This window comes from Lipotes vexillifer, unplaced genomic scaffold, assembly GCF_000442215.2.
Source record: "Lipotes vexillifer unplaced genomic scaffold, Lipotes_vexillifer_v1.1 scaffold374, whole genome shotgun sequence".
Classification (NCBI taxonomy): Eukaryota; Metazoa; Chordata; class Mammalia; order Artiodactyla; family Lipotidae; genus Lipotes; species Lipotes vexillifer.
This window is the reverse complement of record NW_006774696.1, coordinates 119,509-132,901: the sequence shown is the minus strand read 5'-3', so window position 1 is coordinate 132,901 and position 13,393 is coordinate 119,509. Positions and strand designations below refer to the sequence as shown.

At 47.6% G+C, this 13,393-nt stretch overlaps 1 protein-coding gene across 2 annotated transcripts in view; it reads left to right on the top strand.

The window, feature by feature from the left end:
- The window catches only part of SYN3 (synapsin III), a 406,875-nt gene extending 395,009 nt beyond the window's left edge, over positions 1 to 11,866 (top strand). The window contains exons 10-13 of one of the 2 annotated variants that reach the window (XM_007449437.1): positions 794 to 928; positions 1,806 to 1,893; positions 7,093 to 7,384; positions 10,612 to 11,866. In XM_007449437.1, coding sequence (XP_007449499.1) covers positions 794 to 928; positions 1,806 to 1,893; positions 7,093 to 7,384; positions 10,612 to 10,744 — 648 coding nt within the window. In that variant the 3' untranslated portion in view covers positions 10,745 to 11,866. The remainder of the gene's footprint in view (positions 1 to 793; positions 929 to 1,805; positions 1,894 to 7,092; positions 7,385 to 10,611) is intronic. The other variant, XM_007449438.1, reaches the window with a different exon arrangement.
- The last annotated feature ends 1,527 nt before the right edge of the window (positions 11,867 to 13,393 follow it).

Here is a 13,393-nt window from a genome sequence, read left to right as displayed (position 1 = left end):
CAGCTGGGGAGGAGACAGAGGGCCCACCAAGGCCTCGCTCCCCTTCGAGACCGTCTGCAGCTGCCCGTGCCTGGGGAATCACCTGGATCGTTGGCCTGCGTGACTTCGGGCAAGTCCCTTCCCATCTCTGGGCCTCGGTTTCCCCATCTGCAAGAAAAGCGGATGTGCGGATGTACAAACATGATCTCTCAGGCCCCCTCCCAGTGTGAGCACTGTGCCTCCTTCGAGAAGCAGCCTGCTCCCCATGGAAGAAGTGCCTCTCCAGGAGTTTATTCCGCCAGAGCCCCCGGAGGACAGGCCTTGCCTCTTCCCTCTTCTCTCCGAGCCCTGAGTCGACTCTAACCCTTGTTATTTTTTTGGTCATAATCGAGCCCCCCACCTTCACTGCTTCGGGCTTTGTGGAAAACCTTGACCTTGGGCCAGAGTTCAGGAGGCCAGCCCCAATCCTGGGTGGGGGCCAAGGTGGGAAAGGAGGGGCAGAGACCAGCTCCCCAAAGAAAAGAGCAGAAAAGGTCAGCAAAGGCTCCCAGCCCTTGGTCACATGTCTGAGGTCCAGCAAATGTCGACTGAATTGAACTGAGTCTAGGGAGTTGATTTAGACTGAACTGCAGGAAACTGGATGTCTCCACGGGGGTCATTCCCAGCTGGAGGCGCTGGGCTGGGTGTTTGCATGGAGAGCATTGCCATCTAGTGTTCACTTCTGTCATGAGCTCTGAGCCTGCCTCCTGGGACGCGCTGCCTGGCCGCCCTGGCCTGAGGGTCCTTCAGGACTCCTTTCTCTCATCACCTGCAGGTGATGGACAGCTCCATGCCCCTGATTGGAGAGCACCTGGAAGAGGACAAACAACTGATGGCTGATCTCGTTGTCTCCAAAATGAGCCAACTCCCGATGCCAGGGGGCACAGTGCCCTCGCCCCTGAGGCCTTGGGTAAGGTCCTCGGAAGTAAGGGACACTGTGTAGCCATGAGAAATGCCTGGCTGTCTGGGGATGGGTGCCCTGATCCACAGGAGATGCTCCCAGGGAGGAACCAACCTGGGGAGAAAGGAATGGGGTGTGGGTGAGGCTGGGATTGGGGGAGAGCTTGTAGCCCTGCTCCTGATGGGGGAATTTGGGAGGCTCTGAGAGGCCCTTCCTCCCTTCACCATCCTGGGGAGAAAAACCTTGTCTCAACTGGGCCTTGGGTGTCTGTAGGCAGAGATGATTAACATAAGAAACCAATTGTCCCCTCTGTGCCCTCCATCCCGGGCCTGAGCAGGGAACAGGGTGTGTGTGTGTGTGTACGCGCACGCACGTGCCCGTGCACACACATGCCCTTTGTATACTCCCAGGGCACCAGTCAATAGAGACTATTGTGTCTTCCGTTTTCCTCATCCTCCAACCTCGACCTGCTCCCTCAGAGCTCCTCCCTTCCACAGTCCTCTCCATGGACTACCAGATTATTCTCCAAAGAATTTGCTAGACCCCCAGCTTTCCGGAAAAGCAAGTCCCAAAACCTGCTCCCCCTTTCCCCACTAAAACAAACCTGTGATAACAGATGTCAGAATGACGGTCATACTCGAGGGGGCTGCTGGCTGGGTGGGGGCACAGAGCAGGCTTCTCCACTGGAAATGTTCTGTCTTGACCTGCTTGGTGGTTACAAAGGTGTATCCACGTGTGAGAACTCATTGTGCTGTACACTTAAGAACTGTGCACATTATGTAAGTTTGACCTCGGTAGTGAACAGATGTTGATAAACCCTGCCCTCGTACGCAGGAAGTAAACGGCTGTGGTGATCACAACAGGCTTCTTTTCTCTTCTGCTCTAGACTCCTCAGACTAAACCAGCAAAACCCCCTGGGCAAGCCCAGCTTGGGCCTCCGCTCGGACAGCCTCAGCCACGGACACCCACACAAGGTAGGGCCCACGACGAGCCGCGCACCGAGAGAAACCGTCCAGCAAGCATGCTGGAATGCACTGAGGGGTCCACGCGTGACTTCCGGAAGGCGCTCTGGAACACTCCATCTTAGTACTTTATCCCCAGATATGTGCCCTCGCTCTGTATGCAGAATGAAAGAGACCCTGAGGTTTGTCACCCGCTTAAAGTCAGAAAAGGAGGAAAGGAAGACAGACAGTAAATGTATTAAGTACCGCTGTGCTAGGCGGGACTTTCCCATTTGTTTTCTCATTTTCAGCCTCCCAGCTTGTCAACAGTGAAAACAACCGTATTTCCTTTTTACAGAGATGGGTGTTGAGGCTTCGTCCAAGGAAGCACAAGAAAATGGCAGGTTTACAAGTCTGGGCTTTCAGATCTTCTAGAAATTGTCTGTTTCCTAGCCGCTAGCAGTGCCTGATTATAGATTTATGAGCCAACCGGCTAGAGAAAGAAAAACGGAACGTTGTACAGAACCTTGTCGATTGCAATTGTTCCTCAAAAAATATCCCAGCATTACTATGTAAACGCCACCATTTATTAGAGAATGGATGAACTATTGATGACAAGATGAAAAGAAATCGTGGCAATAACTAACTCTCTCAGGCTGCCAGCTGCTCGGGTGTTCTCACGCTCAGGCCTGGGGAGAAAGTCAGCCCATGTCCTCTCCCGCAGTCAGAACTTTCCGGGCACACTCACTGCTCTAGTGCCAGCTTGGAGCCTCAGGACCGCTTCGCTCCAAGAAGCCAGGCCAGGCATTTTCATGGCGACCTTTTAAGGATCTGCTTTAAGACTCATCAGAAAGAAACATTACTATCACACTGTGGCCTTCCCAGTCGCTTTTATCAAAGTAGCAGATTCATTGCTTCTTGGGAAAATCGGCCTTGGGCACTAAACGGCTTCTTCTTCAAAAAGTCTTAGATAAAACACCCCATTCATCTTTCTTGTCTGTGCTTCTCTTCTTGGAAAAGCAGAAAGCATTTAAGAGGAGGGAAATTGCATGACTTACATAACTGTGTACCAAAGAACACTGGCTTCTTCTTGAGGCAGATAAACACCTATTTGAATCCACTTCCATGTCTCAGTACCCTGGCAGACTTAGGCACGTAACATCACTTCTCAGAGCCTCAGTTTCCCCAGTGATAAAGGAGGAAATGACAGCTGCCCCGTTTAGTAATGGGAAGCTTCCCGTGAGATAACGCAGGTGAAGCAGTTAGCAAGGTGTCCCGGCGTGGAGGTGGTGCTTAGTAGGTTCCAGCTCTTAACTACTACTAATATACTGTTACTAACTATTTATATGACCTTTACCGTTAAAAACTCACTGTTGGTGCTTCCCTGGTGGCGCAGTGGTTGAGAGTCCGCCTGCCGATGCAGGGGACACGGGTTCCTGCCCCGGTCCGGAAGGATCCCGCGTGCCGCGGAGCGGCTGGGCCCGTGAGCCATGGCCGCTGGGCCTGAGCGTCCGGAGCCTGTGCTCCGCAACGGGAGAGGCCGCAGCGGTGAGAGGCCCGCGTACCGCAAAAAAAAAAAAAAAAAACTCACTATTAACATTTTGTGTCTTACTAACGATTATAATATACATGTTGTCCTTAACGGTTGTTCTCGTAACAATCCTTATAACTAAAGCAGCCCCACTGCCCTCCTGCCTGGTGATAATTCTGTAATTATAAATGTTCAAAAACAACTTATTCATCACCCTGCCAGGCTCTGACTGTGCCTCTGCCCTACCCTGGCCTGTCTCACTCTGCCCCGGGACTTACTTTTTCAACCACATTTGAACCGAGCACTTTTAAAACAGAGAGCTACTGTATTCTGGTTTCCTCTCCGGCCCAGAGTAGAGACGCCCTCGATAAAGGGATATTTTAAGCCACATGAGGCTAAACACACGTTTAGTGAGTTGAAAAACAATCAATTTAAAACCAATTAGGATAATTAAAGAAAATGCTCATTGAATTAACATTCAGATTAAAAATAACAAGGCTAATTAAAACACAGTGCTTTCATTGAGTTCCCAAAATAACAAGATCACATTATTGACTTGTTTTCTGAACTCACTACTCACTTTCAACTCAGTAAAAATGAAGGTCTCTTTTAATGAACCTCATCGTCTTTTAGCACCAGTCCTGGGCTAAGGCAAATACTTTCTACATTTAATTTTTTTTCTGTATGTGCTCAAACAAAAAATACTAAATTTGTTGCTTTGCTGAGAAGCTGAAAGAAATTAGTGTCTCTTGATGAATCCCACCTGTATAATAGGCACTGAACGAATAGTTAATAAATGAATGAATGAGTATCCAGATTTTCCAAGATATTATTATCAGTCTTGAGGAGCAGAATGTGGAGAGGTGGGGTGGAGGGGGGGCATTTAAGATAAAACTAGAAAACATGTCTTTTTGGACCTACAATGGGTTTAAAAAACAAAAAAGTAAACCAACATTTAAAAATCAGAAGCTTTTACATAAACATCTAGATTTCCAGCTTCTCTTGATAGAGCAGGAGCTCTAGAAACAGTGGGCCTGCTTGCTACATAGCAACTGTCCACTGACAGGGCAAGGACTCCTCCGTTTGCCTCAGGCCCTACTCCTTCCTTGCTAGTGTCACTTCCAGTGACACAGTGTCGATTGCCATTTTCTTTATGCTTGCACCTCTTTAAAGAGGTAAGTCTCTGAACCGTGTATCTCAAGTGGGAAAATTTTTTAAAGCCACGTGATTTTTCTGACACTCTCCTGCTTTATTTATTTATCTGCCTGGCCCTGTAGGTGTTTGAGTTTTGTGATCAGTGGGTCCCCCAATCTACTGGGACAATATAGTCATGAATCAAGCCGTGTTCAGTCAGTTGCTAGACTGGAGCTGCAATTCAGTCCAACCTGGAAAGTGTTGCGCAAGCTCACAAAGATGTTCAAATGTGGAGGGATGTTTGATGTCTAGTCCAACAACCTCATTTCCAAACAAGGGCCCAGAGAGGAGAAGTGACGCACCCACAAGTCACATGGCAGGTTAATGGCAAGGACCTGGGGCTCTGGTACCTGTAGGGTGTCAGGGCCACCAGACATGCAGGTCGTGCCTACCACACAGGGCCCCGCTGAGACAGTCTGAGGCAGGAGGCCAGCTGAAATCTAGTCCTTGCCCCCTATGCAGCGGGCTCAGAGCAGCCACCACTGGGGGAAAGCACCTTTTTCTTAATTTGCACAAAGGTGCTGCCCTGTGTGGTACAGTAAAGAAAGGAAAAAAGGGAAACAAAAGAAAACAGAGCTTTGAGTCAGAGACATCTAGGTTTGAGTCTAGGCTCTTCCCCTTACTAGAAGTGACCACTTTGTAAGCAAGTTGCAGTATATCTGGGACTGAGTTTCTTTGTAAAATGGGGATGATAATAATGCCTAACCCACGAGCTGCGAGGGTGCCCAGCCCAAGGCCGGGACATGATAGAGAGGGCACAGTAGAGACCTGGGGAGCTCACACAAGTGGAAGCCACATTACGAAAGGGCTCAGAGTTGAGCTCCAGCCCTTTTTAAACTCTCAGTCTCCCATCCTCTCAACAAAGCATGGCGAGAATCACCGCGGTGCGTCCCACCTTCCCAGGAGCCGCTATATCCTGGGATGGAGAGCAGCAGGCAGCTAGTCTGCTTTGCCAAGATGCATTTCACAATCAGCAGTCCTGACACCTGGGTTCAAGGGTGCACCTTGCTTGCTTGGAGCCTTGGAATTCCACTCAAAGTCTTTTCTGGGAGGCTAAAACGTCCTTTTGCTTGTAGGTGAAAGTCTATATGCTCTGTGCAGCAACAGGGTGAAGCCAAGCTCCTCTGTGGGCTTTCCGTGGTTACCCCTTCTAGTTATGAAACCTTAATGAGGCTGTTTCCACTTCAACCTGATGAGAAGAGTGGTATCTTCCCTACCGGCCTCTCTCTGGATCAAATGATATATTGCTTTTGAAAGTTCTTAGGAAAGGTTAGAGAGCTATTCGAAAGTAAGGGATAATTATTTTCATTGTTTCAAAAGTAATACATCTTCAGTGTGGAAAACATCAGTGAGCAAAAGGAAGAGAATTTAAGTCCCTCATCATCCCACCGCTTTTAAAATCATTGCTCGGTGCCTCATTACTCGAAGCGTGGAAAGCAGAAGCATCACCTGGGAGCTTGTTAGTAACGTAGACCCCATTCGTGCTGCCATAACAAAATACCACAGACTGAGTGGCTTCATCAACAGACCTTTATTTTCTCATGGTTCTGGAGGCTGGAAGTCCAAGATCAAGGTGCCAGCAGGGTTGAAACTTCTCCCCAGGGCTTGCAGACAACACCTTCTCACTGTGTCTTCACGTGGCCTTTCCTCTGTGTGTGCAGGTCCCTGGTCTCTCTCTCTCTTCTCATAAGGACACCAGTGCTATTGGATTAGGGCCCACCTTTATGGCATCATTCAACAATAGTTGCCTCCTTTAAGGCCCTATTTCCAAATACAGTCACACCAGGGGTTAGGAGTCCACCATATGAATTTTGTGAAGGGACACAATCCAGTTCATAACACGGCTCAAGACCTACGGTATCGGAATCTTTATTTTGACAAGACGCGTGGTGATTCATATGCCGTTAAAGTTTGAGACACACTGGTTTCAATGTATAACCTTCCAGTCTTTCTTTTTTACATAGCTTTATATATATATATATATATATATATATATATATACGTGCCAAAATGGAATTAAACTGCAAATACTGTTTTATAAGCTGCTTATCAACAACATCCCATGTCATTTAATATTATTCTGCCACGTCATACGTGATGACCATAGCCTATTCTGTTATATGAATTTATCTTAATGTTCCTAGTCAGTTCCTCTACAGTTAGGCATTTGTATTGTTTTCAGTTTTTCACTGTTACGAAAAACACTGTAGGGACTTCCCTGGCGGTCCAGCGGTTAAGACTTCGCCTTCCAAAGCAGGGGCTGCGGGTTCAATCCCTGGTCGGGGAACTAAGATCCCACGTGCCTCGTGGCCAAAAAACCAAAACATAAGGCAGAAGCAATTATTGTCACAAATTCAATAAAGACTTTAAAAAAATGGGCCACATCAAAAAAAATCTTTAAAAAAAAAAAAGAAAAACACTGTAATGAACATCCCTGAAGCGACACTTGTGCACAGCCATATTTATCCTAAAAAAATTAGAATGTCATAATTTTTTTCTCCCTGTAGGGGGCCCTCGCCAAGCTCAGTCTCCTCAGCCCCCGAGATCTGGAAGCCCCTCGCAACAGAGGCTCTCCCCACAAGGCCAGCAACCCCTGAGTCCCTCATCTGGATCTCCACAGCAGCAGAGGTCACCAGGCTCTCCACAGCTATCCCGCACATCTGGAGGCAGCTCTCCAAACCAGGTCTGCAAGCCAGGCACCACCCTTACCTCACAGCCCCGGCCCCCCATGCAGGGCCGCAGCACCTCCCAACAGGGTGAAGAGTCCAAGAAACCAGCAACACCCCACCCCCATCTCAAGTAAGTGCTTTGGGAATTGGGAAGGGCATAGGGTGGACTTGGGGTGTGGACAGAGCTGGGCTGGCTCAGGATCAGGAACTCGGAGACAGAGGAAGACCCACCAAGGCCTCACCCAGACTTTAAGTGGGTAGAAGGAAGCCCAGAGGATGGAACCGGGATGGCAGGCAGGGCCCAGAAAGGTGAGAGGATAGATTAGGTCCCACTGTGATCCTCCATGTATACATGCATCAGTTATCTCTTGCTGCATAACAAACCACCCTGAAACTTAGTGGCTCAAGAAAACAACCATTTTCTTTGTTCATAATTTTTTGGTTTAGCGATTTGTTCTGAGTTTGGCTCAGCTGGGAGGATCTTCAACTGTTCTCTCCTGTAGAGTTGCCAGATAAAATATAGGATGCCCAGGTAGATTTGAATTTCAGATAAACAATGAATAGTTTTGAGCATAAGTATGCCCTCAAATGTTACATGGGATATACTTATACTCAAAAAATAATTGTTTTTAATCTGAATTTCAAATTTAACTGGGTGTCCTGTATTTTTACTTACTAAATCTCGCAACGCTACTCTACTGGGATCACTCATATGGCTGTAGTCATCTGGCAGCTTCCCTGGGGCTGGATGGTCCAAGAGGGCCTCCTGCACGTATCTGGTTGTTGGTGTAGCCTGTCAGCTGAGCCTGTCTCTCTCCTTGGGCCTCATCCTCCAGCAGGCTGGGCCCAGCTTCCTCACATGGTAGAATTACATTCCCAAAGGGCAAAAGTAGAAGCTTCAAGGCTTCTCGAGGTCCAGCCTTAGAAGACGCCGCATGATATCATTTCATCCCATCACACGCTTTTGGTAAATACAAGTCACATGGTCAAGCCCAGATTAAAGAGGTGGGGAAATAGATTCTTGATAGGAGGACCTGCAGAGTCGCATTGTGAAAGACTAGGTGATGGGGACGGGAAGGAGTGTTGCCACCACTTTGTAAAAGATCCATCCCAATGCACACATACATCCTCTTTCCTGTTTCCACTCAAGCCCGTCTCTTGGTTTGAGGTCAGAAAGAGAGACCCTAAATGTGTTTTCTTTGGGAAGCTTCTCCCTTTCTTCAACTCCAAACACTAATATTAATAATCATCGTTTCACTGCCAGCATCTATTATCTACTTACTGTGTACTAAGCACTTTACCTAGTTGGTTTGTTTTTTTTTTTAAGTCCCACAGGCTTAGGAGTTAATAACGATTATTATCCCCATTTTACAGATGAGCAAACAGAGAAAGACATTAATAATTTGCCAAAGTTTCCACTGTTGGGAAGTAGAAGAGCTAGGATTGAACACAGGACATCCAGCCCATGAGTCATGCTAACCATAATTTTTCTGAATAGGTAATACATTCACATGGTTCAAAGATCTAAAAGATACTGTTTTTATTGAAAAAAATCTTACTCCCATCTCATTCCTATCCAGTGCTTTCCTGCCCCCTGCTCCCCAGAGGTAAGCATTTTTGTTAGTTCCTTGTGTGTTCCTCCAGTGTTTCCTTATGCAAATACAGAAATATATGTTCTGATTCCCTCCTCCCACTTATTTACACAATCAGCAGTATTCACTGTCCACACCATTTTGCTCCTTGCTTTTACATTTAACAGTAAATCCTGGAGCTCTTCCACTCAGTTCATTGACATTTTCTCCTTTTCACAGCTGTATAGTATTCTGCTATACAGTTATACTACAATTTATCCAACTAATCCACCCTACATGGAAATGTGGTATGCTCTTACAAAGAAGGTTGCAGTGAATAGCCTTGAAAACATGCTGTTTCTTATACGTGCAGGATCAGCTGTATAGAAAATACCTGAAATGGTATTATTGGATCAAAGGGCAAATGCATTTTTAGTTTGATGAAATTAGCAAGTGGTCCTCCAGCAATAGGCATAGAGGTTGATGGCACAGACTCTAGAGTCAGACCACCGGGGTTCAGTGTCAGCTCTGCCACTTGAAAGCTGCATGACCTCAGAAAAGTTACCTAATCTCTCTGTGCTTAAACTTCCTCTCATGCAAAATGGGGACAGTAGTACTTGCACCACAGGGTTATTGTAAGGATTAAAATGAGTTTTTGCACAGTTAGTGCTTCTAGCCAGCCAGAATGCAGCTGGCTCCATATGGGTGTATCTGTGACAGCCTCTCACATGTGAAAAGATACAGCCCAGCTGATCACAGGACAGACGAGGGCTTTGGGACTTAAGCCAGGTTTGGACACTAACCTCAATGGTCATCTAGCTAAAAACATTTAAATCTCCTGGGTTGTTGCTCTAAAGTATTATTTGGTTCAATTCAAATCCGCAGGTATTCATCAAATGCCTACTCTGACCTTAGTCCTGGATAACGCCCCGGGGGGAATAAGCAAAGGGGGAAAACATAGTCTCTGCTTTGAAGAAGATCTTGTTCAATGTGATGACAAGACCAAGTGGGGATCTCTTCCCATGTCTTTCACCCCCACTAGACTGTGAGCCCCTTACGGGCCTGAATGAGCCTGAATCTCATTCATCTCTCCAACCTGTCACCTAGCATTAGGCTGGCACACAGGGTCAAACACTGTTGTTCAAACAGTAGGCACCGTGAGAATTCCAAAATGGGCTGGTATCGGCAATAAGGGCTTCCGAGACGAGTTGGAATTGAAGCCCGGAGTGTCAGAGCTAGGAGAGACCTGAGGGTGGGCTAGACCGACCCTCCATTTCGCCGATGAGGGAGAGGAGGTCCCGAGCAGTGAGTTACTTGCCCACGGCTGGAGGGGCCTAATGGCGGAGAGGGTCTGGAATACAGACCTCAGGATTCCCAGACTAGCGCTGGAAAGTATAGGAGGAACAACCATAACCCCGGTGATACAGCCCTTCACCAAGTGGGTTTGTACACAGAGGCAGGAGAGTGGTCAAGCTGCGCTCTAGTCAACGCCTGCCGTCTGAGCAGCCTGGCTTTGTGAAAAGAATAAGAGCCCTGGATGCTCCCCTGTTACTTGCTATAAGCCCCAATTCCTATACCTAGAAAAGAAGGATACCAGTAACCACCTTGCAGGTTAATTGCGTGTGTGGCGTACTCAGCTTCATGTAAGGGCGGGGATACCTTGTTTCTGGTCTCACTGTCCTTGTGGTGACGGGGCTCACCCAGCTGGCTTCCAGGCGAGCCCCAGGACTCACTTCCTAGGGAGTCCAGCCTTGTCGCCCCCAACCCCCTTGCCTTTCTGTTTCAGCAAATCCCAGTCCCTGACTAACAGCCTCAGCACGTCTGACGCCTCCCAGCGTGGGCCCCCAAGTGAAGACGAGGCCAAGGCCGAGACCATCCGCAACCTGAGGAAGTCTTTCGCCAGCCTGTTCTCTGACTAACCCTGTCCAGGCCTGGAGGGGGCTCCCCGTTACACTCCCCCCTCTCCTGCCCCATCCTCCGTCTCAGCCTTGGTTCCTGACGGGAACAGAATGGAGGGCCTGAGAATATACTTTCCAAATGCCTTTGGTCCAGGAACTGAGTATCTACATGTGTTCCCACTTTCCTTTGCCATGACGTTCCAGCATTGCCCGACTGAGGGGTGGGCCTTTGAGAGGCTCCAGGTTCCTCGAAACGGGCCTTAAAGACAGGCATCACGTCAACCTTCCTACCCAGATGCTTGCTTCCCTGCCTCAGATAACCACGTGAGATGTCTGTGTGTGGCTAGTTTTGACATTTCTTGTTAGTGTTTTGCTTGCCTTTGGGAAGGGCCCCCTCTGAGCCTTGCCCCACCTCCATCAAATGCAGACACTGAAGTCAGACCTCAGCAGTGTAGGAGGCAATAACCTTTTGACCGTGTTCTGCAAACAAAAGGAGAAAAGCGCAGCCAGGGGAACCTACCACCTACCCTTGCAAGTCCCATCCAAGCTCAAGAGATGGCCCTGTAGACCAGACAGGCAAAGGCCCCATCACACCCGCCACCAGTGGATCTTGAGGACCATGGAAAGAATTCAGAGCCTGTGTGACCCGTGGGGCCTTTCAGAACACAACAGAAACAGAGGGGAGGCTTTACAATGCCGCTCGTGCCCAGAGTGCTATCCTAAATTGGACAGCCAAGAGCAGACCACGGGATCTTTTAGGAATCATCACTAGTTCCCAGAGGGGGAGTATGCCCTCCACTTCCCAAGGAAGGAGTTAGGTTAGGGCCTGTCTACCCATTCCGTGCTACACCACCATTTGGTCTCTGAATTCCCACCAGGAATGTTGTTTTCTCCTCAAGGACGTACAAGGAGCCAGAGACAACGAGCAGATGGATGACACAGGATCAGAAAGTGCAGTGACAGTAACTTCTAGCTCGGCGTTTTGCAGGCAGTGTACAGCAAGGCACTGGAAGGTTACTCAGTTATAAAAGGGTTCACCGGTCAAACGTGTTTAGGAAACACTGTTTTTTGTTTGTTTCTTTTCTGAGATTGATAGTACCTATCAAAGGCTCTTGGAATTCCTGCAGTAAAGAAATTAGCTTTAACTTTGTTTAACCCACACTTATTTGACTAAACAAGTTAACTGCAGAGCTGGAAAATGTAACCCTGACTCCCTTCCCAATGCTTTCTCCTACATCAGACTCCTGTCATGATTAGATGGGGTGCAGGGGTGTGCCAAATCTCCAAGCACCTGGTGCTAGAAACACTGTAGGTGCCAGACCAGCCTCCTGGTTCCAAAGAGCTGAGGATAATCCAACATAGCCATGCTATCCCCTTACAGCCCACTTTGCAACTTGAGACACATCTTCCCCTCACTGTTCATAGGGAAGGGGGAGAGGGAGGTAAAAATGAAAGTGTCCTTGGCCTGGAGCTGCATTCTGAATAAAAGAGTGCAGAAAACTGTCGGGCAGGATGTAACACCACAGAACCACGTGTTTTAGAAGATTGAGAACACAGGAGATTCGTGAGGCGATCGTCACTGGAAATTAAGATTGGAAGAAGAAATCAAACTATCTCACCCAGTTCTCACTTAGTAATAAAGCACAGCCCCAAATACACAACAAAGTGGTGATAGGCTAGACAAAGTTTCTCAAAGCGTGGGACATGGCCACGTGCATAGCTAGCTTCATTTCAGACCAAAGGATTCAGAATTTCTGGTCATAAGGCCCAGAACCTGTATCTTTGTCAATCTCCCTAAGTATTTTGAATGCACATTGGAGTTAGACCAGCAGCCCTGCCCTGAGCTGTGTGGGAAAGCTGCTGTGTGAGGAACAGTACGGGAGTGGAAGCATCACAGCCACTCCTTGGGTGAGCAAAACTAGTGGCTCCATAGACGATGATTACATGGCTTCAATTTTCCCACTTTCCCATGTTCTGTCCCTTGTCCCTAAAAACATCCCAACATTCAAACCATATTTCCCAGATATTCCAGTAGAATATCAAACTCATTTCTCAGGCCAGGCATCCTTGTTTTTATAGCCATGCACAGAAGATTCCATGACATGAGACAAGTTTATAACCAACACATTGAAATAAATTTTCCCATCAGTCTGTGTATGAGTATAGAGACCAAGAATGGTCCTTTGGAGACCGTTGATCCCCAAAATGGACTGTTTTCTCACACAGGCTAGCACATGGTCCCTCCAAACATTTAACCTTTAATACTTGTGATATTTTTTAATGGGAAAGAACAAAATGAAAGGGGGAAGGGAGTCACTCTGTAGAGAGTCTGAAAGGTTGCGTTTGTTACTTTTTGCTTTGTTTCACAACCTTGGCCCAAAGAAAGACTAGCATTTTCCGTCCAAGCTGACTTGGTGAGGCTGAAACATGACAAAGATCCATTTGGTTTGTGCTGACAGGTAGCACAACGAATAGAGAATTTCAAATGCACCCTCAGTGGACACCTCCACCATCCGGAGAAAATATCTTCTTCCAGATCTTCCTCCTAACAGCACGATAAAAGGGAACTGTCATCTAATTGTCAAATCAGCTTTCGAGGGGTACTGGAATCTACGAATCCTTTCTCTGGCATTAATCCTCTGTGTCCTCTTCATCATTACCACTGCCCCC